This window comes from Eublepharis macularius, chromosome 16 (assembly GCF_028583425.1).
Source record: "Eublepharis macularius isolate TG4126 chromosome 16, MPM_Emac_v1.0, whole genome shotgun sequence".
In the NCBI taxonomy this organism is placed as follows: Eukaryota; Metazoa; Chordata; class Lepidosauria; order Squamata; family Eublepharidae; genus Eublepharis; species Eublepharis macularius.
In genome coordinates, this window is record NC_072805.1 from 2,452,173 (window position 1) to 2,478,737 (window position 26,565).

The following is a 26,565-nucleotide window of genomic DNA, read 5'->3' on the forward strand; positions in this document are numbered from 1 at the left end:
CAAGTAATTCACGCACCACTACGCTCTCAATCAAGCCTTAGAAAAATAGAAGTTCAGCTTCCGATTTTGAAAACTCTGGTTATGGGCCTGATCCAAAGAAGCGTGAGCAGAAGACAGGGCGGCGAGCACTGTTCCACGACGGCTTCTGCAGGGCCGTGGCGAAGTCATGCAGTGCTGTAAGCAGGTTTTATAGCAGCTCTCAAGCTTAAACAATCTCTTGTGCCAGAGGAAGAACATCTTTGGATTTCTTTTCACTTTCCTCACAGAATACTGAAACATCAGATCGAGAAGAGCCCTTCTATGTGGAGAAGTGAGCTTCTGGATCCAACCCACAGTCAGTTATAGACATCGGCCATAACCCAGCAAGGCACCTTGAGAAAGACTGTAATTAATAAAATATTTCTATGCTGCTTTGGGGCACCACTCCCTCCCCCAGCAGCTTATGAAAATGATTGTATTCATTTGTTTCTTTTACACCCCACCATTCTCCCCAATGGGGGCCCAAAAGAGCTTATACCCTTCTCCCCCTATTATCTTCACAACAACCCTGTAAGGTAGGTTAGTCTGAGATCATGTGACTGGCCTGATGTCACCCAGAGAGTTTCCATGGCAGAGTGGGGATTTGAACCTGGGTCTCCCAGACCCTAGTCCAACACTTAAACCTCTATGCCATATTGGTTGTCATAATAATGAACATAATACATTATATCTAAAAATCAGTAAGAAAATACAAACACAGTAAAAACCAAAACAGGAGTCTATGAAAATACCACCCCCCCATCTGTCATCCGACACCCAAATAAAACATCAAAACAGTCATCATGCAAGTATATGGATGGTACTATCCACTGTGCTTCTGGATCTCTGTGCACATCTGGGGCTCTAGAAAACCAGGGGAATGTCGTCATCGTTAGAGTGCCAGATGAGGATCTGGAAGGTCAGAGTTCTGTATTCTGCCATGGAAGCACGCTGGATGACCCTGGCAGTCTCATACTGTCAACCTAATCTACCTCACAGGGTTGTTGTAAGGATAAAATGAAGGAGAGGGGAATGATATGAGCGGCTTTGAGTGCCCGTTGAGGAGAAAAGTGGAGTATACATTAAGTAAATAAATTAGGGTATAATCCTACTGCCTCATTAGCAGAGGTCTCATTCTCATTCATGGATCTGAAGCGCCTCCAACAATTGTGTTCAAGGCTCACGTACATGGGAAACTGGGCACAGGACAGCGGCATGATTGAACAGTTCAACAGCTCTCCTGCAAATGTGTTATGAATGTGACTGATGAAACAGATAGCTATGAAAATGAATTAAGGACTGAAGTTTAGTCCCATTCCTGACTCATCCCAATGTAAATTTACCGTGAAAATGTGACCAATCAATGAAAATTCAGCCAAGCTGCATAAGAAAAACAGTATTTCACTTACTTGCAACTATTGTTCATCTAGGTCTTCCGTGCAGGCACACATGAGACTGTGCACATGCAGGCCTGCCGATTTCAGAGATTTCCATAGCTCAAGATCACTAGGGGGCGCTCTTGCCTCTCAGTGCGCATGTGCGACCGTCTTTCCCGCTGAAAACAGCTCCTAAGAGGCAGAGCACCCCCGACATACCCTCAGTCCTCTTCCGCCGCCCTACAGCAAGTTAAGTACCAAGAGTGTTAGCGGGGAAGGAGAGAGGGCATGTGTGCCTGCATGGAAAACCTAGATGAACAACAGTTACAAGTAAGTGAAACACTGTTTTTCATCGACGGTCTTCCTGTGCAGTCCCACATGGGAGATTACAAAGCTTAATATCTGGGTGGAAGTACTGCAGACTCGTCACAGAAAGACTGATTGTAGGACTGCTGTGCCCACCACTGTTTCCTTTCTGTCTAGGATGTCCAGCGCATAGTGTTTGACGAAGGTATCGGCTGAGGCCCACGTTGCCGCCTTGCAGATGTGTTGAAGACGGACACCTTTCAGGAGAGCCGCTGACGACGCTTGGGACCTAGCTGAGCGGGCGTGAACCTCCAGAGAGCAAGGCAAGTTAATAGTTTTAGAACACGTTAGTATCGTTGGAACAAGCCATCGAGCTAAGGTTTGAGAGGATGATCTCTTTCCTTTCTTCTGTCCTGAAAAACACAGAAACAGACTGGAATCTAACCTGAAGGGTTTTACCCTATCCAGATAAAAGACAAGCGCCCTGCGTACATCTAGTGAGTGCAGGGCTTTCTCCGCTTCCGAACTCTGTGCGCAGAAAAACACCGGTAAGGCTATTTCTTGGGAAAGGTGGAAACTAGACAATACTTTAGGCAAAAACGCCACTTTAGTTCTAAGAACTACTTTTTCAGTATGAACCTTTAGGTAAGGAGGTTCACAGGATAACACAGCTAATTCCCCCACCCTCCTACCTGAAGTGACGGCCACAAGGAAGGTCACCTTCATAGAAAGAAAACGCAGAGGGCACGTGGCCAAGGGTTCAAACAGTTTAGACATAAACCAGGTCAAAACCAAAGGTAAGGACCATTGAGGGACAATGGCCCTAATTTGGGGAAACAAATTGTTTAGACCCTTCAAAAATAATTTAGCTGTGCAATGAGAAAAGACCATTTTGCGGTCTATTGTGGGGTGAAAAGCGGAAATGGCCGCTAAATACAGTTTAACTGAAGAATTAGCCAACCCCTTTTGTTTGAATTCCCATAGAAAACCAAGGATTTCAGGCAGGGGGGGAGAGGAAGGGATCTGAACCCCTATCCTGGCACCAAGATGTAAACTTATCCCACTTAAGCGCATAGGACTGGCGAGTAGACAGTCGCCTTGCATTTTGTAGTACATGAGTCACTTCTGAGGAGGAAGTGTGTCCTGTCTGATCAGCCAGGCCGTCAATTTGAGTTTCTCTATTTCGTGATGGAGGACGCCCTCCAGAACAGGAGGTCTGGTACTATTGGGAGGCTGTACATACGAAACTGCAGTCGCAGGAGGGTGTGAAACCATGGTTGACGTGGCCAAAACGGGGGATGACTGATGTCCCGTCCCTCTGAATTTTGCTGAGGACCCTGGCTAGAAGTGGAAACGGGGGAAATGCGTAAAAGAGGTGTCCTGACCACCTGAGTTGAAACACATCCCCAAGAGACTTTCGGCCTAAGCTACCTCTGGAACAAAAGCCATGAGCCTCACGATTCTCTTCCGAAGCGAAGAGATCTACGTTTGGAAAACCCCACTCGGCGAAGACAGGGCGTGAGTACTTGTCCTGGAGGGACCACTCGTGGTTGTCCCCTTATAGTCTGCTCAGATGATCCGCTATTGCATTGTCTACACCGGGGATATGAACGGCCTGCAGCCATACTGAATGGTCTATGGCCCACGTCCAGATTCTCAATGCCTCGTTGTACAGAGTCACAGACACCGTGCCCCCGTTTGTTTATATAACACATAGCAGTTGTATTGCTGGTAAGAATCTGGATGGACTTGCTCTTCACAGTCTCTGAAAAGGAGATTAATGCATATAACACAGCCCTTAGTTCCAGAAAATTAATATGTTCCCCACTTTCTGAATCGTCCCACACACCATGGGCGTAAGATCCCTCACAATGGGCACCCCAACCTAAAGGAGAGGCGTCTGTAGTGACCAACACTTGAGACTGCCTACATCCAAAGTTAATGCCCTTGAAGAGGTTTGAGACAGCTAACCACCAATCCAGTGAGCGAATGACTCTTCTAGGAACATTAGACCTCCTACGTTGGGACTCCCTTTCTGGGGAAAACACAGAGCTAAACCAAAGCTGCAGTGGGTGCATACACAACCTAGCCAGTGGCACTACAGCAGTAGTAGAGGCCACGAAGCCCAAAAAAGTTTGCAGGACCCTTGCAGACTGAAAACGACATCTGTTTAGCCTCTTAATGAGAGTCTTAATCTTCAGGGCTCTTTCCAAGGGCAAGAAACCCGCATCTCGGATGCCATCTAGAACTCTCTTTATAAACTGAATAGATCTGGTAGAGGTAAGTTTAAATTTCTTTTGGTTGACAAACAACCCCAAACATAAGCAAAGTGTCAAAGTAGTGGAAACTTGTCTAGTGACATTTTCTGCTGAACAGCCGACGACCAGCCAATGGTCCAGATAGGGAAAAATATAGCACCCCTGGACCCTCAAACAGGCCACTACTACCTCCATATATTTAGTAAAAACCCTCGGTGCAGTAGCTAATCTGAAAGGTAATACTCTGTACTGGAAAACACGGGCCATAGGAAAAAGAGGAAATTTTTATGCTCCGGGAATATCGAAATATGAAAATAGGCATCTTTTAAATCTAAGACTGCAAACCAGGAATTTGGAGGCAACAGAGTCAAGACCACTTGTAGGGTAATCATCTTAAATTTACGTATTCTAATGAGTTTATTCAGGTTTCGGAGGTCTAGGATAGGTCTAAGGCCTCCATCCTTCTTTTCTACCATAGACAAGTTAGAGTAGAACCCCAACCATGAGGAGTGGTCCATAACTTCCTCAATAGCGCCCTTATCTAAAAGCGCTGAGAGTTCTGATAGTACTCCCGGTTGAGGAGTCTCAGAAGTAAACACAGGGAGTAGTAAATAAGGTAATTGCAAAAACTCAATTTTATAACCAAACTCAACTATTTTTTAACCCAAACATCAGATGTTAATGTACACCAGTCAGCCAAGTACACACTCAGCCTGACACCAAACAGTGGGTCAGGGCCCTGTAACTGTCTGGATTGTTTGTGTGCCTGGGGTTGTTCTTTGGCATGCTGTTGATGTGCACCTGGCTTATTCTTTTGATTTTGCCTCCATCTGGAGAACGAGGATTGTGGGCTTTGATAAGACCTCTGGGTCGGGTAAGCATACCCCTGGTATGGCTGGTAGCGCTGTTGACGGTCTCTTTGAAAAGATCAGTAATAAGATCTGGATGAGGCGTGCTGCTGATGTTGAGGCAGGACTCCATAAGAGCGAGCTGTAAGGCAATCCTTCCACTTTTTTGATAGGTAGTCATCCATTTTTTCGGAAAATAATGTGTTCCCCTCAAAGGGGAGGTCCTCCACTTTAGTCTTGGTGTCTGCAGGGAGTACCGTCGTTCTTAGCCAAGCGTGGCGACGTAGGACTACTGCAGAAAGGACCTAGAAGAGGTGTCAGCCATGCTTCTGCTAGAATTAATCTGGTGGTGGGACAGGCGGACCGCTTCTTCCTGGATGACCCTGAGGAAAATTTTGTGATCCTCAGGTAGCTTAGGCACGAAGGTGGCCACTTTTTTCCATAACAGAAGTTGATAAGCAGCCATCATTGCAGCGTAATTTGCCCCCTTCACCCCGAACGCAGCCGAGGTGTAAAATTTGCGCCCCATCGCGTCTATCTCCCTACTTTCCTTATCGGAAGAGACCGAAAGTGAGCCCTGCTTAGGCTTAGCCTGCATCTCCTCTGTCACGAAAGTCGACGGAGGGGGGTGCACCGAGAGGAAAGGACAGAGGCCATCTTTCATTCAATATAGATTTTCCACCTTTCTGTTGGTAGCCGGGGTGGACGCAGGCTTCAAGTTTAAGCCCTTCCACAACTCTACAAAGCTGTCGATCAACAGAAAGGCAACTGTAGGGGTAGAACCCAAGTATATATGTTGCAAGGTTTTATCTGTGAATTTCGTCTCTGTAGACGTCACTTCTATTTCCAAGGCCTTAGCCATACGTTGGAGCAGTTCGTTATATGCCCTGAAGTCATCTGTAGGAGATGCTTCCTCTGTGGGGTCAATCTCTCTGTCAGGAGACTCAGGTATCGGGGAGTCGCTAGCTTGAGCACAATCAGTGCCTCTCGCCAAGTCTGTGTCAGACGGCAGCGGGATCCTTCTCGAACCTGCACAAAAATAAGCCCGCAGAGATGGAGACCTGGACTCTCTCCTGTAAGGGTGGTCTGAGTAAGAAGAACCTTCCCTGTGACGGTAGAGAATGGGTTCATCAAGCAGACGATGATCCCTCAAGTAGCTTCTATAAGAGTAGGGGCTGTACCGATGTCCGGAATGACCCCTCCGCTCTCTAGATGATCTGGGTGATTAAGAGATATGAGAGGGTGATCTAGGTCGCCCTGATGGTGTGGGGGGCTTCTCCACCAAAATCACATCCTCATCCTGAGTCGCCTTGGAGTGAGGAGTGCTGCGTGTTGATGAATGGTCCCCTGAGCCCCTATGTCTCTTTTCCAGGGGTTTGGAACTGACCTCTTTCGGCTGACTCGAAGGGGAAGCTGACAGCATACTCTCCAAGACAGCCTTGTCTTGCTTAGATGAATGCTTCCGCTTCTTTTTCTTCTTTTCCAGGCTGGATTCTGCTGGGCCTGGAGCTGGAGTCGGATCCGAGGGCTTCAGAACCGAGGAGGGATCCTCCTGATGTGAAGCTGGTGGAGTAGCAGTTGGAACCGAAGGTGTTTGACTCCGAGGGGTCTTTGGGTCAGGAGTCCCCCGAGGAGAAGCCGAGACCGCGGTCGATGTCGAAGGTGGTCAACTTCAAGGAGTCTTCGGAACTGAAGGTCTTTGCTCGGAGTGGATGGCTGGTTCCAATGAGTTCCAAACCGAAGTGGTGGTCGACTCCTATGGTCTAGGTTCCGACTGACTCGGTGAAGGTCAGGAGTGAGGTGTTTTCGAGCCAGCGGAATCAGGGCCAGGTCGATTGGCAGAACTGGATGAGGCAGATAATGGTGCTGTAGCCAGTAAGTCTGTGGCCGCCATAGCGCGCTTCCAGAGGGAGGCTTGTAGTCGACCTGCCCAGTCTGCCCTGCCCTTGGAGGTAAAGGCACGGCAGTGCTTACAGGTCTGAGTGTTATGGGTTTCCCCCAAGCAGTATATGCAACTTGAATGGCCATCTGACCTCGTCATCTTTCTATCGCAGGATATGCAATGCTTGAAGAGAGCTGTTTCTGACATCATGACAAATAGAAGAGCTGGAAACCTCTACTATCGGCGGCAAAAGAGGAACTGAGGATATGTCGGGGGTGCACCGCCTCTTAGGAGCTGTTTTCGGCGGGAAAGATGGCCGCACATGCGCACTGAGAGGTAAGAGCACCCCCTAGTGATCTTGAGCTATGGAAATCTCCGAAATCGGTAGGCCTGCGCGTGTGCAGTCCCATGTGGAACTGCACAGGAAGACAGTCGATGAACTCATGTTCCTGAAGAGATCTGACTACGTCTGACTGCCAGGACTGAACCACCTATTTGCAGATAAAGCATGCTTATGGTTCTTATTTGTTACATACAAGTGTGTCCAGAAAGGGGACAGTGAGGGGGAGTGAGAAGAAGAGCAACAGGCTTGGGAGTGTGTGTGCATCTCTCCCACCCCGGCAGCAAAGACTGTGAGACTGCCAAGCTCTGGAGTTAGAGGAGAAACTTCTTGCTGCTGCTCCTCAGGAGCCAAGCACTGAAGGACCATCATCCAGCAGAATGGCGCATGCAGCCTCTCCTCTAACATCACTGGCAGAACTTTGTGAAAGGGAACTGTGGTTAGACACACCTCTCCTAACTCAGATTAACCCAGTCAACCTCCAACAACCCAAGGCCCTTAAAAGTTCAGAGCATCCTACAGGTGTACGATGGGGGAAATTACATTCCCAGGATGTGTACCAACTACCCCTCCAGGTAACCATCAGCTTCAGGACAATCCCACACTAACAGCATGTCCCCTTTGTTCTTCTTCAGCCCATGCTTATCTGCCTTCAACAAGTAGCTTTACAGAATGTCTGCTTGTGTGAGCTGGTTTACTTTTAAAAAACTATTTTATTGTTGTCAGGTAGTTTTGAGGTATTTAATTTTATTTTATTAGATTTATATTCCGCACTCCCCACACTAGCAGGCTCAGGGCGGATCACTTGTTGAAAACTGCTCTGCATGCAGGACAGCACTGGATATAAATGTTTAAATAAAATAAAGTCTGGGGCTGCTGGAAGACAATTTGAAGGGAACAGTGGTGGTTCTATTTCCAACGTTTACTAGCCATCTTCTGATACCTGGGCTTAGATACCTGCAACACTGACGAGACCTCCTCCACTACGTCTGCGGATGGCCCCATTTCGCTACCCTACTGACAGGCATTTGCTACTGGAATGGGTGACAATATGCACGGGAAGTTCTGTGTTCACTCTCTAAGAAATGTCAGTTGTGTGTTTACTAACCTGAATAGAGGTCATAACTCCATTGGCCAGGACAGAAAGTTTTCCAGCAACTGATTTCACTCCTTGTTTAAACTGAGACATATCAGGAGCTGACGGCAAGACATTTGAAATGGTGTAACTTCCTAAGGACAAAAGAGGAAAGTGTTTGATGTAACACTTAAAAAGAACCCATTTGCTAGTGAAATTTTGCTGGACATATAATGAAACACTCTCCCTAAAATAAATATCTAAACACGTACAATAGTTTCACTGGAAATGTTCAAATAGTGAAGAGCAAACAGACCACTGACCCCGACACCTGAAGCTAACCTTCAATGACGGCTTTCTAAGAAAATCCCTGCCCCGCCCCGCCCCGCCCCCCGCGTGCTCGGAAGCGTCAGGACAGACGACTGAAGCGGCCTTTAGAACAACAACCTGCTGCTGTTTCAGCACATGATGAATATGGTGTCACCAGATCATCGGGACTCTCCAGGAATAAACAGCTTGCGCTTCGGAATATCCGACTGCAGCTGCTCAGAAAGAACTCAGCACCATCCACTGATGATGAAGGTTTGGGGAAACCACTGGCTGAGAAACCCAGCTGGTCTTTTCCCTCTCTGAAGTATTTGTTGCCACCATTTTTAAAAGTCACAGCAAATGTTTTCTTCCACACAAAACGCTGTGGGGACAACTTCAGAAAACCCCTGAACTGCAGGGACTGGAGCCCAGGCTTTGAGGGAGCGAGATGTTCAACTGTCCTGCACTCCAGTCAAGCTGAGAAACTTCAAATGACATTTGAATGGCAAACCAGATGCAGCTCCTGGGGGCAGCTTCACCCCCTGCAGTTCACGGAAAGGCTCTCTACGCGGCAGGTGCCCCACTGCCAAAAAGGCTTCTGAGGCAATACCACCCGATCATCAGTGCGCCAGTGGCTGAAGCGGGGGAAACCGTAAGAGCAGCCAGGAAAAGGCCTGTCCTCTCACGAGAGCTGCTGGAGCACAGTGGTTAAGTGGTTGGACTGCAAATCAGTGCTCTGCTGGTTCAAATCTCACTACTGCCATAAGCTCAGCAGGTAGCCTTGTGTAAGCCACTCCTCTTAGCCCCAGCTCCCCAGCTGTATTGTGAGGATAAACACTGACTCTGTTCACCACTCTGAGCGTGCCAGTAATCTGTCTAGAAGAGGGGTATATAAGCACAGTTATTATTATTGTGACGACACAAGAAGTCCACGGTCAGGAAGGGGGGTAAGCTGGAAGTCTGGAGCAAGCACATGCAGCTTGCTCTGCCCTCTTTAAGAGGGCAGGGCAATGGCCAATAAGGAGACACCCAACCAACCACTATAAGGAGTGCAGGTTGGCTATCAGCAAAAGGAAGATGCCCCAGGGGTGGCAAAGACACTGCCCCCATTTGATCTACATACCAGTTTTATCTTGTGCTTTGCACTAGATTTTATATTTTTCCAGGTATTCCCTTAAAAACTGGTGCAGGGTCAAAGAGGGATTTTGAATTAGAAACACAGAGAAGTACATCTGTTAGTTGTGGAGGACACCCCCTCCCCCCAAAAAAGTCTAACAGATGTACTGCAGAGCAAGCTTTCATCAACAAGCTTCTACCAACTTCGCTGCTTGCATACGTCACTGCTCATCTCTGCTTCACAGATAGCACAAGGAAATAAATGTGATGAACGATCTTTTAGTCACATCTTCAGATCAAATTTAACTTTCTACAAAGTATCAAATTTACCTGGCCCCAAATCTGCATCTAAAGCCAAGCAGATCGACTAAATCAAAGTACGGCTGCGGCCAAGGGGCAGAGGAGGGTTCTATATGACAGCAGCAGGATCTGGACGCGGGACTGCAGCTGGAGCCTTCAGCTGACAGCCTGTTAGACTTCACACCTAAAAGCCCAACCATCAGGAGCTGTCAGCCAATGAATCCCCTTTCCTCGTGCCCTACTTGGGTTGGCTGAGGAATGCCTGAATAACCTACAATCCTAACCCCGTTACACTGCTTACGGAATGCCCATCCTGAAGGCGGCGTTGACTGTGTAATCTGCCTTGGATCTCACAGAGAAAGGTGGACAATACATAATATAAATAAATCAACAAATATCCAACAGAATTTCTACTTCTAAAGAATGACGGCTATTTTCTCCTGTTAGCGTAACAGAGATGAGAAATATGGGCTTCTTTCCAATGTGCCACTTAAGACAGCAGCACATACAGGTCTCTGAAGATTATATTAAGAGGCCAGGCAAGTATTTATTGATAATTTATTTAGTGGACATTTATCCTACCCTCCTTCTAATACAGGGTATTATACATGGTTCTCCCATCTTTCACCACATCCTCACAACAGCCCTGTGAGGGACGTTAGGCTCCAAGAGTGAGGCTGGCCCAAGGCCACCCAGTACCTTTCGCAAGAGGAATTTGAACCGTGTGTCTCTGGTCCAAATTTAAAACTTTAACCACTGTACCACATCGAGTTCATGGAACATTCGCACTTCTTAGGAAACGTTTAGGATTGCAATTGTAAAAAAAAATGTAGAATGGCGCTTTCAAGCAGGCCGGCCGGCTGAACTGGAATCCTGTACAAGGCTTACAAATAACAACTTGCAGCCATGACTCCTTGTTAACAGGACATTCACACAATTCGGCCTAACGAAAGCTCAGCTTTTTTCATGGTTTCATTCCATACCTGATGGCTGTTTCTTCTGCTCTTCAAACAAGTCTGCTGAACTTATTGCTGAGCTTCCAGAGAGCATCTCTAACCGAGATCTAGCTTCATACTACGGAAGAGTTAAGAAAAATTCAGCAGTGGGGCAGTGGCATGCCCCCCAGAGTGAAGCGGGATCGCTCCAACCAACACACGGCAAAGCCACCGACACTGAAGAGTCCTGCTTATCAGGTCAGCTTCCATTTGCTTAGCCGTAGCAAACCCCTAAACCGGAAGATATCTTTTATTAACACTAGTCAAAATAACATGTTGCACAAGCTTTCAAGTCCTCCAGAACTCGTCATCAGGCTGGATGTTAAAAAACAAGAGGGGTGAATGGGGCCAGGATTTGGTGGTCTGCCTGCACCTTGTACAAGAAGCTTTGCTGACTGCACAGCTGGCTGGTATCAAGAACTTCCCAGCGTGCCGAGGGAGCACCTTGATACTGCCTCACCACACCCAGTGCCCTTTGAAAGCCACAAAGCATTCTACAGAGAATGAAGGCTGAGGCACCGCATGGTCAAGGTTAGCATCCTGCCTGATGAAGATTTCTCAAAAGCTTTCACAAGACGTTTTCTGCCTGAAACAGCCCAAAAGAAAAGTAGATGGCTGCGAGCTGGCTGAAGCACAATTTGAACACGGGATCTCTCCCTGGGGATGTGGGGGAGCGGACGGGTTGCCTTTGAGGAGTGCTTGTGAACGCAACACGACTGAAGCGCCCCACGTGTGCGGTGCTCTCCCTCCCACAAAGGGAGCCGATACAGGCCCTGAAGAGCCTCACGGAAGTAGGGAGCATGCAAAATTTTCTTTCTTTCTTTCTTTCTTTCTTTCTTTCTTTCTTGGTAGCCTGCAAACAAAGGGGAGAAGGGGGACGGCCAACTGCCCATGCCAGACTCCCTGGAATCAGACTGAGCTCCAGTGGTGCTGCCAGCAAGCAGCTCAGGGCTCAGCTCAGTCCCTTGAACGGAGACCAAAAGTGCCCCACTGGCTGCCCTCCCCCAACAACACTTGGCTGCCCCTGAAGAATGCTGGACTTGGGGGAAAGGATATTCACTTGAAGTTCAAATAGTTCCCCCGACCAGCTAACCAGGGTAGAAAGTTTTTTTAAAAAAACTTACTTCAGCATGGTCTTGCTTTCCGAAATACATATCCGATGAAATAGCTTTAACATTGCCAAATTTCTTCTGAGCCTCGCTGGTGCTTGCTGGGAGGTCATGCTCAGGTTTACGTCGAGAGGCAGGCCTATAAACATATGGTCACATGGGACAGGATTCAGTGCAACTGAAAGGGGCATTATGAAGAGGGGCTACATGATGACTGAATGCCAAGTAGATATTCCGGGGTGGGTCCAGATTAAATTTTCTGCTATTGGGAGGTGGAATTTCTGCCAATTTCCATATCCCTGCTGCAAAGCCAATGTGCCCCTCATGCCATTCCTGAGAGTTCCCTGCTCCCCGAGCAGCATCTGGGGGAGATCAATGAACTGCAGTGGGAGAGAGGAGGCAGGAAAGTTCTGACCAGCTGCCACAAATGGAGAACTTAGTCTGGATCCAACCCTGAATGGGTAGAATTGGTAGATGATAGTTATTAACATTAGTAGCAGAGCTGGACTAATCTGATCAAGCGCTTACCACATGTTGCAGGGAGGACGAGTGGGCATGAGCACGCGGGCCCTGCCCTCCTAGCCCCGCCTCCTGGGCTGCAGAGGCGACTGCGCAGAGGGAGCAGCCTCACACACTCTCCCTGCCTGTGGTCGGCGTCCCCCGTTCTGGAATGTCACTGCTTGGGAGGAAGGAGAATGTGTGCAGCCCCCCCCCCCTCGGCATGGCTGTCCTTGCAGACGGCCAGGTGACTGTATGGAGACAAGGCCACTGTGCCCCCCCCCTGTGCATTCAGTGAACACTCGGGACCGCCGTGGGCACGAGGCCCAGTGGGGCACCCAGTTGCCTTTATAAAGGAGACTTGCAAAGATTACTTAACGTGGAGCTCGTTTCTCAAAACTGTATATTACAAAGCAGCCCTTCCACTAAACCCTTCCATTTTCCCAATCAAGGAAGTCTGCAAGGAAAGGAATTCTTCCCATCATGCCATTTCCCGTTCTCTAGAGGCCCAAGCAGCTGCCCCCAGCCTTATGCTCCACCATGGATGTATGTAGCTGGGACTGTAAGGGCAAAGAGAATTGGATGATAACCTCGGCTGGCCAAGCCATCTGCCTATATAGCTACAATTTCCCATGCAGCCCAAGCCTATCCATGCCTACTTGGCTGTAAGCTTACTCACTCTGCATAGGAGTACAGCCTAGATACAAATGTTTACTTAAAGAATTACCCCAGAGTGTTTAGACTACACATAAAGCAATACATATTTAAGTGGAGTTCAACCATGTGAACAAAGGTTAGCATTGGAAGAGGACAAAGTGGGTTTTTTTTTTAATATACCTGTCTGAATACCCTCCAGTTTTTAAAGACAGAGTGGCATCTACGTCTCTGTTGCTGCCTTCTTTCTTCCAGTAAGAATCAGAGTTGTCATCCCATTTAGAAAAAGGGCTGCTTCTCCATTCCGCTGAATCAAAATATCTGGTTGAAGGAAAAAAGAAATTGTTTCCTTGATTTATGCTCAGAAACTAACAATGCATGTGGAAGACAGTATTAGTAAAATCGTAAGCAGAGTTTCTCCAGTCTAAACCCCCGAGACGGAAGCACCTCTGCTTAGGGTTTCACTGTGAGAGTATCATGGCGGTGGAGAGCGCCGTCAAGCTGTAGCTTCCTGCCGGGGTTTTCAAGATGTGAAGAGGTGGTTTGCCACTGCCTGCCTCTACATAGCAACCCTGGTCCTCTATGTTGATCTCCTATCCAATTACTAATCAAGGCCAACCCTGCTTAGCTTCTGGTATCTAACAGTCTGAGGGCTCCTTGGGTGCAAAACCAGCAACAATTATGGGAAAAGACCCTCCTCTGAAGGGAAAAAAATGTTGAGATTCTTCAATAGTACCTTAATAAATATTTTTGTATATTTTTAAAAACTATTTCTTGTTAGATAAAGTGTAATGTTCCCAATGGAATGATATACCTACTCCAGAATGCAAAAATCCTGTCGCAGGGCAGAGCCTGACGGGGCTTGCTCGGATATCAGCTTTCCCGTTTTGTGTTTAAAACTTTTGCAAAGGCTCATCATGCCAAGTTGGTGATAAAGAGTCTGAAGAATGCAAATTTACCAACAAAAACCAAGCCTGGAATACTGTTAAGATTGCCTAGCAATAGCCACTGAGGGCATCTGGTTACAGCGACAGGCATTTTGGGTTTTTTTTAAAACTCCTCAATGGTTTTTTGTTTTGTTTTTTTTAGATCTGAGATTTTTCTGCAAACCTGGGTCATTTTTCAGGTGTGTGTAGGAAGATCCGTCTTGTCTATTCATAGTTCCAATCTCTGGATTTTAGTATCCAAAGATCAGGGCCACTTGGCTATTAGTATATAAGATATTGATGATATTGATCTCTCACTGACGAGCAAGTTATTAACTTCAACTTAAGTATGTGTGAGGCAGCCGCAGGGAAAAACCAGCCTTCCTCTACTCCTGCCCCCGTCCCTGTCCCCAGCACAAACCGGGACGCCTGCTCTCGTGCTTTCCTCAATCGATGCAGCATAAAGAGCTTGAACCAGAGGAACCAAGCATGTTGCCACGCTGTGGAAGTTTTAATCTTAGTAATGTTGCATACCGATTCCATTCACAAATAAAGAAAAAGTTACCTTGAGCCAGGAGAAGAAAAGTAAGAGTCCTCCTCCTCATATTTTTTCCTTGGTTTTGCAACTGTAGGTGTTTCTTGTTCTATGATTTGCATATCTGAGATGACTGAGTGGGATATGCCACTGTATTAAAAACATTATTTGTTAGCTTAGAAAGTGACCACAAAAAGTCAGGTGAAAGGCAAACTTGTGCATCAAAATCTCAAGAGAGATCTAGACTGCTTTAAGCACTAAGGCTTAAGATCAAAATGAAGCTTAATAATACAAATGACATGTGAGATTTCATTAAATCATGCTCCATGATTTTCAAAAAGCCCACAATGCCTTAGACCCCGGGGGGGGCGGGGGCGGGGGGGGGCAAACATTGCTTGAGAGCCACAAGCAGTCAAAGGGGGCTTGCAGCTTTCTGCCTTCCCCGTCACGGGTGCTCAGCTGCCACCAGCCCTTCCCCATCCACACCTTTTGCAGGGAAGGGACAACAGCTCCTCTTCCTCTCTTTCATGCAGAGGAGGTGACCAGCGCACAGACCGGTGGTGGCTTCAGCAACACCCTTTCCCAGCCACACTCCTCTTCTGCCCCCGCCAAAAAAATACTTAATGTAAGTAAAGCCTAGCAAAATACATCACGACAGAGAGGATCTCGGGGAAAGCAACACTCATAGCCTCTTTAGCGTATAAGCCACCTGAACCTCTGTCCTAAACTCTTCCCCAATACAGTCCTCCCAAAGATTATTGCCCCGAAGACTTGAGATAGCAGATAGCTGTGTACACAAAGCCAGGATCCAGAGGGTGGCTCCCCCCACAAAGGCTTGGGCATGTCCAGTAAGGTTTGACTCTCTCCCCTGTAACAGCACACCACACCCCATTCCATCAAAACAAAGTGTGGTTTGCTATGCAGTATGATCCGGTGCTGTGTAGAAGCAAATTATTTCTCTACTCTTCATGCTCATGCAGTGGAGCTGATTTTTTTTTTTTAATTATAGTCTGCCTTCCTCAGTGAAACTCTGAGACTGAGGTGGATTTTACACGCAAGTCAATCAGCCCAAAGGAGAAGAATCTTAAGAACCATCCAGTCACTGTGGATATCTAGCTAAATGACTGGGAGGCATCAACTCGAGGGACGCCCTCCACGCGAGCCTGCACCAGCCGCCAAGGACGGCTCCTTACACCGAGGACATCAGATTCCACAGGAACCCAGAACTGGAGAATGGTATTCTCTGGGTATTCGCTGCTATGGTACCAAACTGGATGACCCATCATCCTCAGTATTTATAATACGCAGCTGAAACACTCACCTTCTAATACTACTAAATCCCATGCCAAGTCTTTCTGCTTCTGTTTTCTTTTTACCATCCATATTTACATTTTCTTCTTTCATCTGCATTTCAAGATCTTTGTAGGCCAGTCGTAAAGATGACGCACTACAAAACAAAACAAGTGCAACGTACAGATGAGATGCGGCAAGATTAGATAGAAGAGATACACAGGGAACCCACAATGCTTCCCCCCACAGCCCGGCAACAGCAATAAACAGGTGAAGTGTGTATTCTAATGCTTGTGATGCCGTCGTCCAAATGAACATGCTGTGACTGGACGTGACTCGCGACTTCAGTCACACGGCAAAAGCAGAGGACGGAGTAAAGCTCCTTTTCTATGCCCTCGCCTAGGAAGGGCTCGAGCAAACACAAGCCTACGGCCAGGTGTGCCAAAAAGAGAGGACGACTCACATTCATGGGAAGGGGACTCCTCCCAAAGGACAGCCGGAGCTGCAGAAAGGGGCCACCAAGGGGTGGAAAGATGTATGCCAATGCAACCAGATCAAGAACAATGAAAATTAAATACACTGAAAGGTATGTTAGGAAAGAGAGGTAATATGCAGAAAATGTTGTCTTTAGGCCTGAGATTGTTTACCCAAAAGAAAGTTAGTGGAGTGGGCTTTTCCCAAAGCCTTTTCATTGCATTTAAAGGCAAATGACAGCTATAGTCTATCAGGTAGTGATAATTAATGTTATTAGCCCACTATTCACACTATTTTACACATCGGGGGGCCAACACACACACACATTTGGAGAGGAGGAAAATAACCCATTCACAAATCTAGGGCCATGTTTTAACTTAAAATCATGATTACATTCCTAATATACAAGACATGTTCCCGGAGCATAATTCACAGGCAGTGGGTCATCTCCAAAGAGGAACCCAGAGAAGACCTTCCACTCAGGGGGCAGATGACATGACCAGTGCCTCTCTCCTGTCATGAGACATAGGAGCCTGAAATGCACCTGGACCCTTCATATCCCCCCCCCCGCCCTGGGACGGACACATGAGAAGAACACCAAAACAATCGAAGTTCTCTCTGGGTGCTTCTTTGTCATGAGCCGAACACTCATTGTGCCCGATTATGTTCATATACTCCATCAAACTTCTTATACATAACTAGGAAATGTGTGATGATTGACGAAACAAATGACCCACCAACAAATTATCTTTGAACATTTGATACTTTAAATAACACCCAACAGCAAAAGCTGAAAAGAAGCTGATGGAAGCGGAAATGATTGTAACAGTACGACAAACGAGTATGTATTAACAAGAACCATTTTACTTGAAGGTGTTTTGCAGTAAAAGCTCCCTTCTTGAAGCCGTGCAAATATATTGCAAAAAGTTTCATTCTGTCAACGTGCATTTTGATTTCTCAGTCACAGAATATAACTACACTTACTTTTCATCTCTCTCTGATAGCATTAATAAAATCAAGAAAGTCAGAACAGTATATTTTTGGCAAATAAAATGCTTTTGTAAACCACCCTGAGGATCAGGCAGACTAGAATATAATAAACAATTTGAAAAGGGGTGCAATGAAATTATCAGCAATAAACCTCTAGGCTGACAGCACGTTTTTAAAAAATTACAGTAGAAATTATGTCATGATCTGATTATTAATTAAAAGATTCAACCTAAGTGTTACAAAGTAGACGCAATTCAAAAATGGCAAACGGAGATACTGTGTTGCCGCCGCTGCTGCTGAGGTGGTGGGTTTCGCCTTTTCTTAACTGCTGGGGAGGATTGGCTGAGCTGCTGCTGTGCGGAAGGAGAAAGTCTGAGGAGGGAGGAGGAGCTGCTGTTTCCGTCTGTCTGTGGCTTGGGCTGCAGTGGAGTGTTGCTGATGGGAAGTGTGTGTGCGAGAGCCAAAGGGCTCTTGGCCTGGGAGCTCTGAAAGAAGCCAAGGAAGGACCCAAGGGGCAAAGGCCTAGTCTCCCAGTGTTCCCAATAAAGTAAGTAGACTTTCCACAAGGAGAGCCACATAAATACGTAGAGTATTAAAAGGGGGAAAATATATATATATAAAAATAATAAGATTTTTTTTAAAAAAGTGAAATTATGAAGGTAGTATGCCAGCAGGGGGTTGGGGGCTATCCAGTGTTTTGCCCACTGGGCGGAAGTCTTGGGTGTCCGCTCGGTGCAAGGAGCTCCTGGTTCTCAGGGAGCGAGTTCACACCCTTGAGGCTGAGGGGGCTGACCTGGAGAAGCAGACACAGCCAGTCAGACACGTGGAGAAGACTACCGTGGACTTGTTAGACGTGTCCCACTCTGAGAATGGCAGCCCCACCGCTGCCAGGGAGCACGAGGGTCAAGAGGAGACAGGGGACCGTGCTGAGGATAAGGGGGATATGCCCTCAGGAGGGACCTTTTCTTCAGTTGGTGAACGGGTATCCTTTCGCACCAAGGAACCATCCCTGGGCAGGGAGGGAGGGGGGCTCTTGGTAGTTGGTGATTCGATCCTTAGGTGGGTAGACAGCCGGGTGGCAAACCCACGTACTGACGGTATGGTGACTTGCCTGCCTGATGCGAAGGTAGTGGACATCACGCGGGTTCTAGATAGGTTGGTAGACAGTGCTGGGGAGGATCCGGTGGTCGTGGTACATGTTGGTGCCAACGATGTGGAGAAATGCAAGCGTGAGGTCCTGGAGGAAAAATTTAGGCTGCTAGGCACGAAACTCAAAGCCAGGACCTCCAAGGTAGCCTTTTCAGAAGTGCTACCCATTCCATGCACAGGGTCAGAGAGACAGGCTCAGATTAGGAGTCTCAATGCATGGATGAGACGATGGTGTGGGGAGGAAGGGTTCAAGTTTGTGAGGCACTGGGATGATTTTTGGAACAAGCGGGAGCTGTACAAAAAAGACAGTCTCCACTTGTCCTGAGAAGGAACCAGGCTGCTGGCACTTAAAATCAAAAAGGTGGGAGAGCAGTTTTTAAACTGAAAATTGGGGGGAAGACGACATGAGACGAAATGTCTCTGGTTCGGGATGGTTCATCTCAAAGAGATGAAGGGTTAGCTGTTACTTTACTACAGGGAAATGGATTAGTTGTCCATTGAGACGGTGACAAACAATATGGACTGCCTGGCAAGGTCTCGAGGCAGCAGGAGGAAGGTTGCAGGCCGAACATGCCTGGGAAATTATAGATGTTTATATACAAATGCTAGAAGTGTCTGAGGTAAAATTGTGGGCATTACAGAAACTTGGTGGGATGAGGAAAATCAGTGGGATAAGGCAATTCCTGGATATAAATTATATTGTAAGGATAGGAAGGGAAGGGTTGGAGGTGGGGTGGTTCTGTATGTCAGAGAGGGTATACAGTCCATTAAGATTGAGAAGGTAAGAGAATTAGATTCGCTTCTGGAAATGCTATGGATTAAAACAGTGGGCCCAAAAGGAAACTTAACTCTAGGAGTTTGTTATTGCCCACTGGATCGAAAGCTAGAGGATGATTATAACATGATGAAAGAAATAAAGATAGCGGGTAGACAAAATAACTGTGTAGTAATAGATTATTTCAGTTACCCACACATTGATTGGGTCAACGTGTGTTCAGGTCGGGAGAAAGAGACTGAGTTTCTAGACACTCTCAATGACTGTGCTATGGAGCAGATGGTTGCAGAACCTTCCAGGGGAGAGGCGGTCCTGGACTTGGTCCTAAGTAATGCCCAAGATCTGGTGAGAGATGTAAAGTGGTTGCACCGCTTGGGAAAAGCGACCATAATGTTATTGAGTTCAGTATTTGCATAATACTGCAGCTGGGACGGGGGCTGCCAGATGTTGTGATCCAGCTCCTTGCCCAGGATGGGTCACCACTGGTAACTTTGCCAGTGGTGAAGAGTCTGGGTGTGCTCCTGGATGCCTCGCTGTCGATGGAAGCCCAGGTCACAGCAGTTGCCAAGTCTGCATTTTTCCATCTTTGTCAGATCAGGCAACTTGCCCCTTACCTGACGCCCCAGGACCTGACTACAATGACCCATGCAATGGTCACCTCCAGGCTAGATTACTGTAACTCACTCTACGCTGGGCGACCCCTGGGCCTGATCCGGAAACCACAACTGGTCCAGAATGCGGCGGCGCGGGTCCTGACCAGAACATCCTTCCAGTCACATATCACACCTGTCCTGCACCAGCTGCACTGGCTTCCAGTTGAATTCCGAATCAGGTTCAAGGTGTTGGTTCTTACCTTTAAAGCCCTGAGCGGGTTGGGACTGGCATATCTTCGGGACTGCCTCTCCCTGTATGTTCTCTGGAGACCACTTCGATCAGCGGATAAATGTTTACTGGTGGTCCCTGGCCCTAAGGAAGCCCGCCTCGCTTCAACCAGGGCCAGGGCCTTTTCGGTCATGGCCCCAGCCTGGTGGAACGCTCTGTCAATGGAGACCTGGGCCCAGCGGGACATATTATCGTTCCGCTGAGCCTGTAAGAGAGCTGTTCCGCCAAGCGTTCGGTGGTTGAAGGGGGTGGTGCCATGTCGGCCTCCCACCTTTGGGGTGGGGGGGGGGGTTCTCCCCATCATCACACCTTCATGTATTTGGTTAATTTATTTTATTATTATTGTATGTTGATTTTAGAATTATTGTTTTCTTCTTTTTATTGATTTTAACTGTTGTTCACTGCCCAGAGCCCCTGAGGATGGGCGGTTTATAAATCATAATCATAATAAAAATAAAAATAGGGAGTTGCCCCAAAAGACCAACACAACCACTTTTAACTTTAATAGGGGTAACTTCTCTGAGATGAGGGGGCATGTGAAGAAGAAACTGAAAGGAAAGGTCAAAGGAGTCAAAACCCTTGGGGACATTTGGAGACTATTTAAAACTACAATCCTAGAAGTTCAGATAAAATATATACTGTAGGTGAGGAAAGGCACAAATAGGTATTAAAAAAGGCCTGCAAGGTTAACAAACAAAGTAAAGGAAGCTATAAAAGGTAAGAAGGTTTCCTTTAAAAGGTGGAAAGCTAGTAGGAGTGAGGTACATAAAAGGGAACACAGGCTGTGGCAAAGAAAATGCAAGTCTGTGATCATGCAGGCAAAAGGGGACTATGAGGAACACATTGCAAAAAACATAAAGACCAACAATAAACATTTCTTCAAATATATTAGAAGCAGGAAACCAGCCGGGGAGGCAGTGGGGCCCCTGGACGATCAAGGGGTAAAAAGATTACTGAAAGATGACAGGGAAATGGCCGAGAAGCTAGATGCGTTTTTTGCCTCTGTCTTCACTGTAGAAGATGAGAGATGTTTGCCCACTCCAGAACCGCTGATTTCAGAAGGAGTATTGAAAGACCTGAGTCAGATTGAGGTGATGAAAGAGGAGGTCCTACGATTGATAGACAATTTAAAAATTATCGAATGTCCAGGCCCGGATGGCATACATCCAAGAGTTCTGAAAGAACTCAAATGTGAACTTGTGGATCTCCTGACAAAGATATGTAACCTTTCATTAACATCTGCCTCCATTCCTGAGGACTGGAAGGTAGCTAATGTCACCCCCATCTTTAAGAAGGGTTCCAGAGGAGATCCAGGGAATTACAAACCAGTCAGTCTAACGTCAATACTGGGTAAGTTGGTGGAAACCGTTATTAACGAGAGAATTAGTAGGCACATTGATGAACAAAAGCTATTGAGGAAGACTCAGCATGGGTTCTGTAAGGGAAGATCTTGTCTCACGAACCTGTTAGAGTTCTTTGAGGGAGTGAACAAACATGTGGACAAGGAGGAACCAGTAGATGTTTTCTACCTGGACTTCCAGAAAGCTTTTAATAAAGTTCCTCATCAAAGGCTGCTAAGTAAGCTCAATAGTCATGGGGTAAAAGAACAAGTCCTCTTGTAGATCCAAAACTGGCTAATGAATAAGAAACAGAGAGTGAGTATAAATGGGCAATATTCACAGTGGAGGGTGGTAAGCAGTGGAGGGTGGTAAGCAGGGCTCAGTATTGGGTCCGGTGCTTTTTAACTTGTTCATTAATGGAGTTGGGCGTAAGCTGTGATGTGGCTAAGTTTGTGGATGACACTAAATTGTTCAGGTGAGAACCAGGGAGGATTGTGAGGCACTCAAAAGGGATCTGTCGAGGTTGGGCAAGTGGGTGTCAATGTAGCAAATGAGGTTCAGTGTGGCCAAGTGCAAAGTAATGCACACTGGGGCCAAAAATCCCAAATGTAAATACACAATGATGGGGTCCAAACTGACAGAGACTGACCAAGACAGACATCTTGGAGTTGTAGTGGATAACTCACTGAAAATGTCGATACAGTGTGGGATGACAATAAAAAAGGCCAACGCTATGCTGGGGATTATTAGGAAGGGAACTGAAAACGAATCAGCTAGTATCATAATGCCCCTGTATAAATCAATGGTACAGCCTCATTTGGAATACTGTGTACAATTCTGGTCACACCTCAAAAAAGATATTATAGCACTGGAAATAGTACAGAAAAGGGCAACTAGAATGATTAAAGGGATGGAACACTTCCCCTATGAAGAAAGGTTAAAGCGCTTGGGGCTCTTTAGCTTGGAGAAACGATGACTGAGGGGTGACATGACAGAGGTTTACAAGATTATGCATGGGATAGGGAAGGTAGAGAAAAGTTATGTTTCTCCCTTTCTCACAATACAAGAACTCGTGGGCACCCAAAAAAATTGCTGAGTAGTCAGGTTAGAACGGATAAAAGGAAGTACTTCTTCACCCAAAGAGTGATTAACACATGGAATTCACTGCCACAGGAGGTGGTGGCAACTTCAAGCATAAACAGCTTCAAGAGGGGATTGGATAAACATATAGAGCAGAGGTCCATCAGTGGCTATTAGCCACAAGGTATAGATGGAACTCTCTGTCTAGGGCAGTGATGCTCTGTATTCTTGGTGTTTGGGGGGGGCAATCAGTGGGAGGGCTTCTAGTGTCCCTTCCCCACTGGCAGACCTCCTGAGGACACCTGGTTTTTTGGCTACTGTGTGATGCAGCGTTGGACTGGATGATCTATGCCCAGAAAAAAAGTGCAGGTTTTCAGTTGGGTGGCCAGGGAAACACCACAGTCAAATAAACACCCGCCTAAACCATCTACTTTTTTCTCTCCCTGATGGGGATAAGGGCTCTGCGCCCACAGAGCAGGATGAGAATTCTCCTTCAGTAATGGAGCAGACCCACCCCAACAAAGCAAAACAAAACAACTGCTAAAACCTTGGATCATTAAGTAGCGTGTGCGCACTACCAAGTAGAGAGACTTAAGTTGCTGAATTTTTCAGGAACAGAGTTCCATAAAGGAAGCTGCAGCAAAAATAAACAAGAGTCCAGTAGCACCTTGAAGGCTAATTTTATTTCAGAATAAGCTTCCAGGAATTATTAAAGTCCACTTTGTCAGGTACAACACAGTAGATCGTTCACTTGGCACACACTGAAAAAAATAAACAGCAGTCAAGGGCCCACAAACTGCATAACGTTTAGGATGAAATGTAATTATGTAAAGTTAAAATGTTACCCAGAAAATACATTATGCTCTTGGGCATGAAAATTTATTCTAGAATAAAGTCTCGTTAGTCTCTGATGTACAACTAGACTCCAGTTTATTTCAGAAAGCAACTCTCTGCAACCAGCGGGAGTTTTTCCTTTCTGTTTCTGAACTTAATAGATTGGCTCAAGTCCAAATTGGCAATTTCCGCTGGTTTCCGATTCCCACTGCAGACTGCCCCCCCCCATGTCATTCTGCCAGGTCCCCTGTCCACTGGGGGCAACATTTCATGGAGATCGGCGGGCTTGCAGTGGGAGGGGGAAAGCAGGAAAGTCCCATTCTACTAGAAAATCTAGTTTGGTTCTAATCCAATATTCATAGATGAAAACTTTGCCAAAGGTCCAGAGCTCGGAGTTTTTCTGGATACTTCTAAGACCTCCTAACTCAGAAATGCCATGTCTTGACAAAGAGGTAAGAAAAACAGAATAACATGAGAATACCAGAATACTGTGCAACCTTATATTTAATCCTGCATTAATAAAGATTTCTTTTCCTCATAGTAAACCTCAAAGATTAGAGAATTGTTAAGAACTGTGTATAAAAAGAAAAAATGAACAGAAAGCTGGCCGAGATGAGATCAGTATTCAGTGTCACAAAAATACTTTGATGATCATGCTGTATACTCAATGGAGTGGATCCAACCATCCTCCATGGAGCCTTCCTCCAGTAGCTCTTCCTCTAATTTGGAGGAAGGCTGCTTAGATTAGAAGAATGTTTCAAACTTCAGCCAAAAGGAAAGGTGCAGAACAACTATTTTAATAAATAAACTTTGCTCAATGGAGTAGCAGGATAGGGACAGGATCCAACCCAGTATAAAGGGCATGCTGTGAGGACAAATACAAAGGGGTGTACATTCACTTTACGTATTACTGAGCGTACCATGAGAAAAACAGGTAGGTTACCCGTGACTGGTGTTCTTCAAATGGTCATCTGTGCAGTCTCACGGATAGGATCTCAGATGTAAGCAGAGTCCACCTTTGGAACCTTCTCAAGCAAAGGGGGTTGGGTGCACTGCTAGCTCTGCCTATCCAAGCAGGGAGGACAAACCAGTCACGGCTGGAGTGGGTGGGGCTGCCCTCCCTTCTTAGTACTTCCCAATACTGCCCAGCAGACCAACATTTATAAAATACACTCTTGTGGGGAAGGTTAGGCATGCCATGTGACTGCATGGGCGGCCATTTGAAGAACACTAGTTACAAGCAAGCAATCTGTTTTTCTCATTGTGGTCTTTGTGCATCACACTGATGGGACAGAATAGCAAACATACATACCTGGAGGCAGGAACAGGTGAAGTCATATAAAAATTAGTTTAAGGATGCAGTAAAATGCCTTACAAACCAGCATTTCAAGGTTTATCATATTTGAGAATACACTCTGTACTGGCTCAGAGGTTAAAAACTGTCTTTTGCTGGCTGCCAGGGGGAAGAGAGAAAGGAGTGGATATGATTCATCTCTCAAACATGAAGACATTTTACACCTTAGAAATGCAAATGGTCCTAGCCTAGCCAAGGACAAAAGGCAACCATGTCCCACCTGAGCCCTGGTCAAACCCTGGCTATGAAGCTACAAGAGGCCAAAAGAACAGACCTTCCTTTTGGACAAGAAGACAACGAGGGTCCATGACAGGAGAGCAGAAGGGAAGAGAATTAAAAACCCTGAGCAAGAGAAAGGAGGGGCCATTTTGTCGTTTGCCACGAAGGATTAAGCGGTCTCCGTTTCACTGCGTGCCTTTTTGCACCTGGACTCCATCTTGAGCACATGTTGTTGAGACCACATCAGAAGAGCCCTGCCTTCCGAAACCATGGTAATTAATGTTTTCTAAATGCTTGCACCTTCAAAACTTAAGAGTGTATCCTTGCTTACCATCGTAACGGATATGTGAGAATTAGGATTTAGAGGACTGTGTTTTTGTCCTTGTTCAGTGTTTACATAGGTTGTGTACACTTTTTACTTTCCTAATAAATTTTCTTTCATTTTCAGTGTGCTTAATTCAATCTCTGAGACTCATGTTAAAGCCCCTTTTCAGGGTCCACTTAAAGGTTTACTAGCAAATATTCATTCCTGCTTTGAAAAGAATGATACAATAAAGTGGAATTACAAAAGCAGATGAGAGTAAGACATGGGGATTTCTATATCAACAGAAAGATGGGAAAATTACTCAGAAGTAGCTCACATATTTCTCTTAATGTAAGAATAAGAGAAAACTGTCTCAAAATGTACTTCAAGTAGTACTCTGGTTAGATTAGCCAGAATTTGAAGATATTCTGACATGTGCTGGAAGTGCAGAAAAAACATGGTTCCATTTGTGGTCAAGAATGTTACTGGGACATGGCTCACCAAGGAACGGTTGATGCGACAGGCTGTTATTTCCAACAAAGCCCGCTGGGTAGAGCCCGTTCAATCACTCGTGCCAACAACAGTTGACCTCTGCTGCCCTGGAGTGTGCCTATAAGACCGCTTAATCCTGTCAATAGGGAGCGCAACGGTGATTCAGATGATATTTTTCGGTTTTAATGTATGAGCTAGATGATTATTGACGATTGTAGTAGTGGATGATTGTAGAGACATGATTTAGATGACTGTAGCTTATGTTATGATTTAGATTATTATTTCTTATAGGATTGAGTTTATTAATTGAAATTAAAAAATTTAAAATAAAAAAGCGAATGCAAAGGGAGAGGGGGACAAAACTAGGGGTGTGCACCACCACCACGGGAAATCTTGATATCGGATTCGGGATCTCCCCAAAAAATCAGGGATTCCTAAAATCCAGGAAAGATTCTCTGATCTGGTTCAGACAGGTCAGAGAAATCTGGGTTAATTCGGCCATTATTCCCTAGAGGAAAACTTTCTGGGGGCTATCCAGGAGACTGGGGGAGGGGGGTCATTTTTCAAGAAATTTTCATTAAAATTGCAAGGAGCCTATTCCTAACTGTCCTCTAAAGACCCTCCAAGTTCCAGAAAGATAGGACCCTGGGGTCCAGTTCTATGGGCCCCTGAACAAGGTGCCACCAGCCATTCCATTGTTTCCTATGGGGAAAAGTCAAAACTTGACTCCCACTGCAGAAACACTTTGAAGCAAGGCTGGCACGGCCAAGGTACATTCCCAAATGCAACCTCCACACAGAGAAAGCCCAATAGAACCAACGTGGCGCTCCCCCATTA

At 46.2% G+C, this 26,565-nt stretch overlaps 1 protein-coding gene across 3 annotated transcripts in view; it reads right to left on the reverse strand.

Moving 5' to 3' along the window:
• Positions 1 to 26,565, reverse strand: part of ARFGAP3 (ADP ribosylation factor GTPase activating protein 3) — a 54,321-nt gene that overhangs the window by 1,627 nt on the left and 26,129 nt on the right. For all 3 annotated transcript variants that reach the window (XM_055000311.1, XM_055000312.1, XM_055000310.1), the window contains 6 exons: positions 15,867 to 15,992; positions 14,576 to 14,695; positions 13,268 to 13,405; positions 11,948 to 12,071; positions 10,812 to 10,902; positions 8,137 to 8,258 (listed from right to left, as the gene is read on the reverse strand). In XM_055000311.1, the coding sequence (XP_054856286.1) occupies positions 8,137 to 8,258; positions 10,812 to 10,902; positions 11,948 to 12,071; positions 13,268 to 13,405; positions 14,576 to 14,695; positions 15,867 to 15,992 (721 nt within the window). The remainder of the gene's footprint in view (positions 1 to 8,136; positions 8,259 to 10,811; positions 10,903 to 11,947; positions 12,072 to 13,267; positions 13,406 to 14,575; positions 14,696 to 15,866; positions 15,993 to 26,565) is intronic.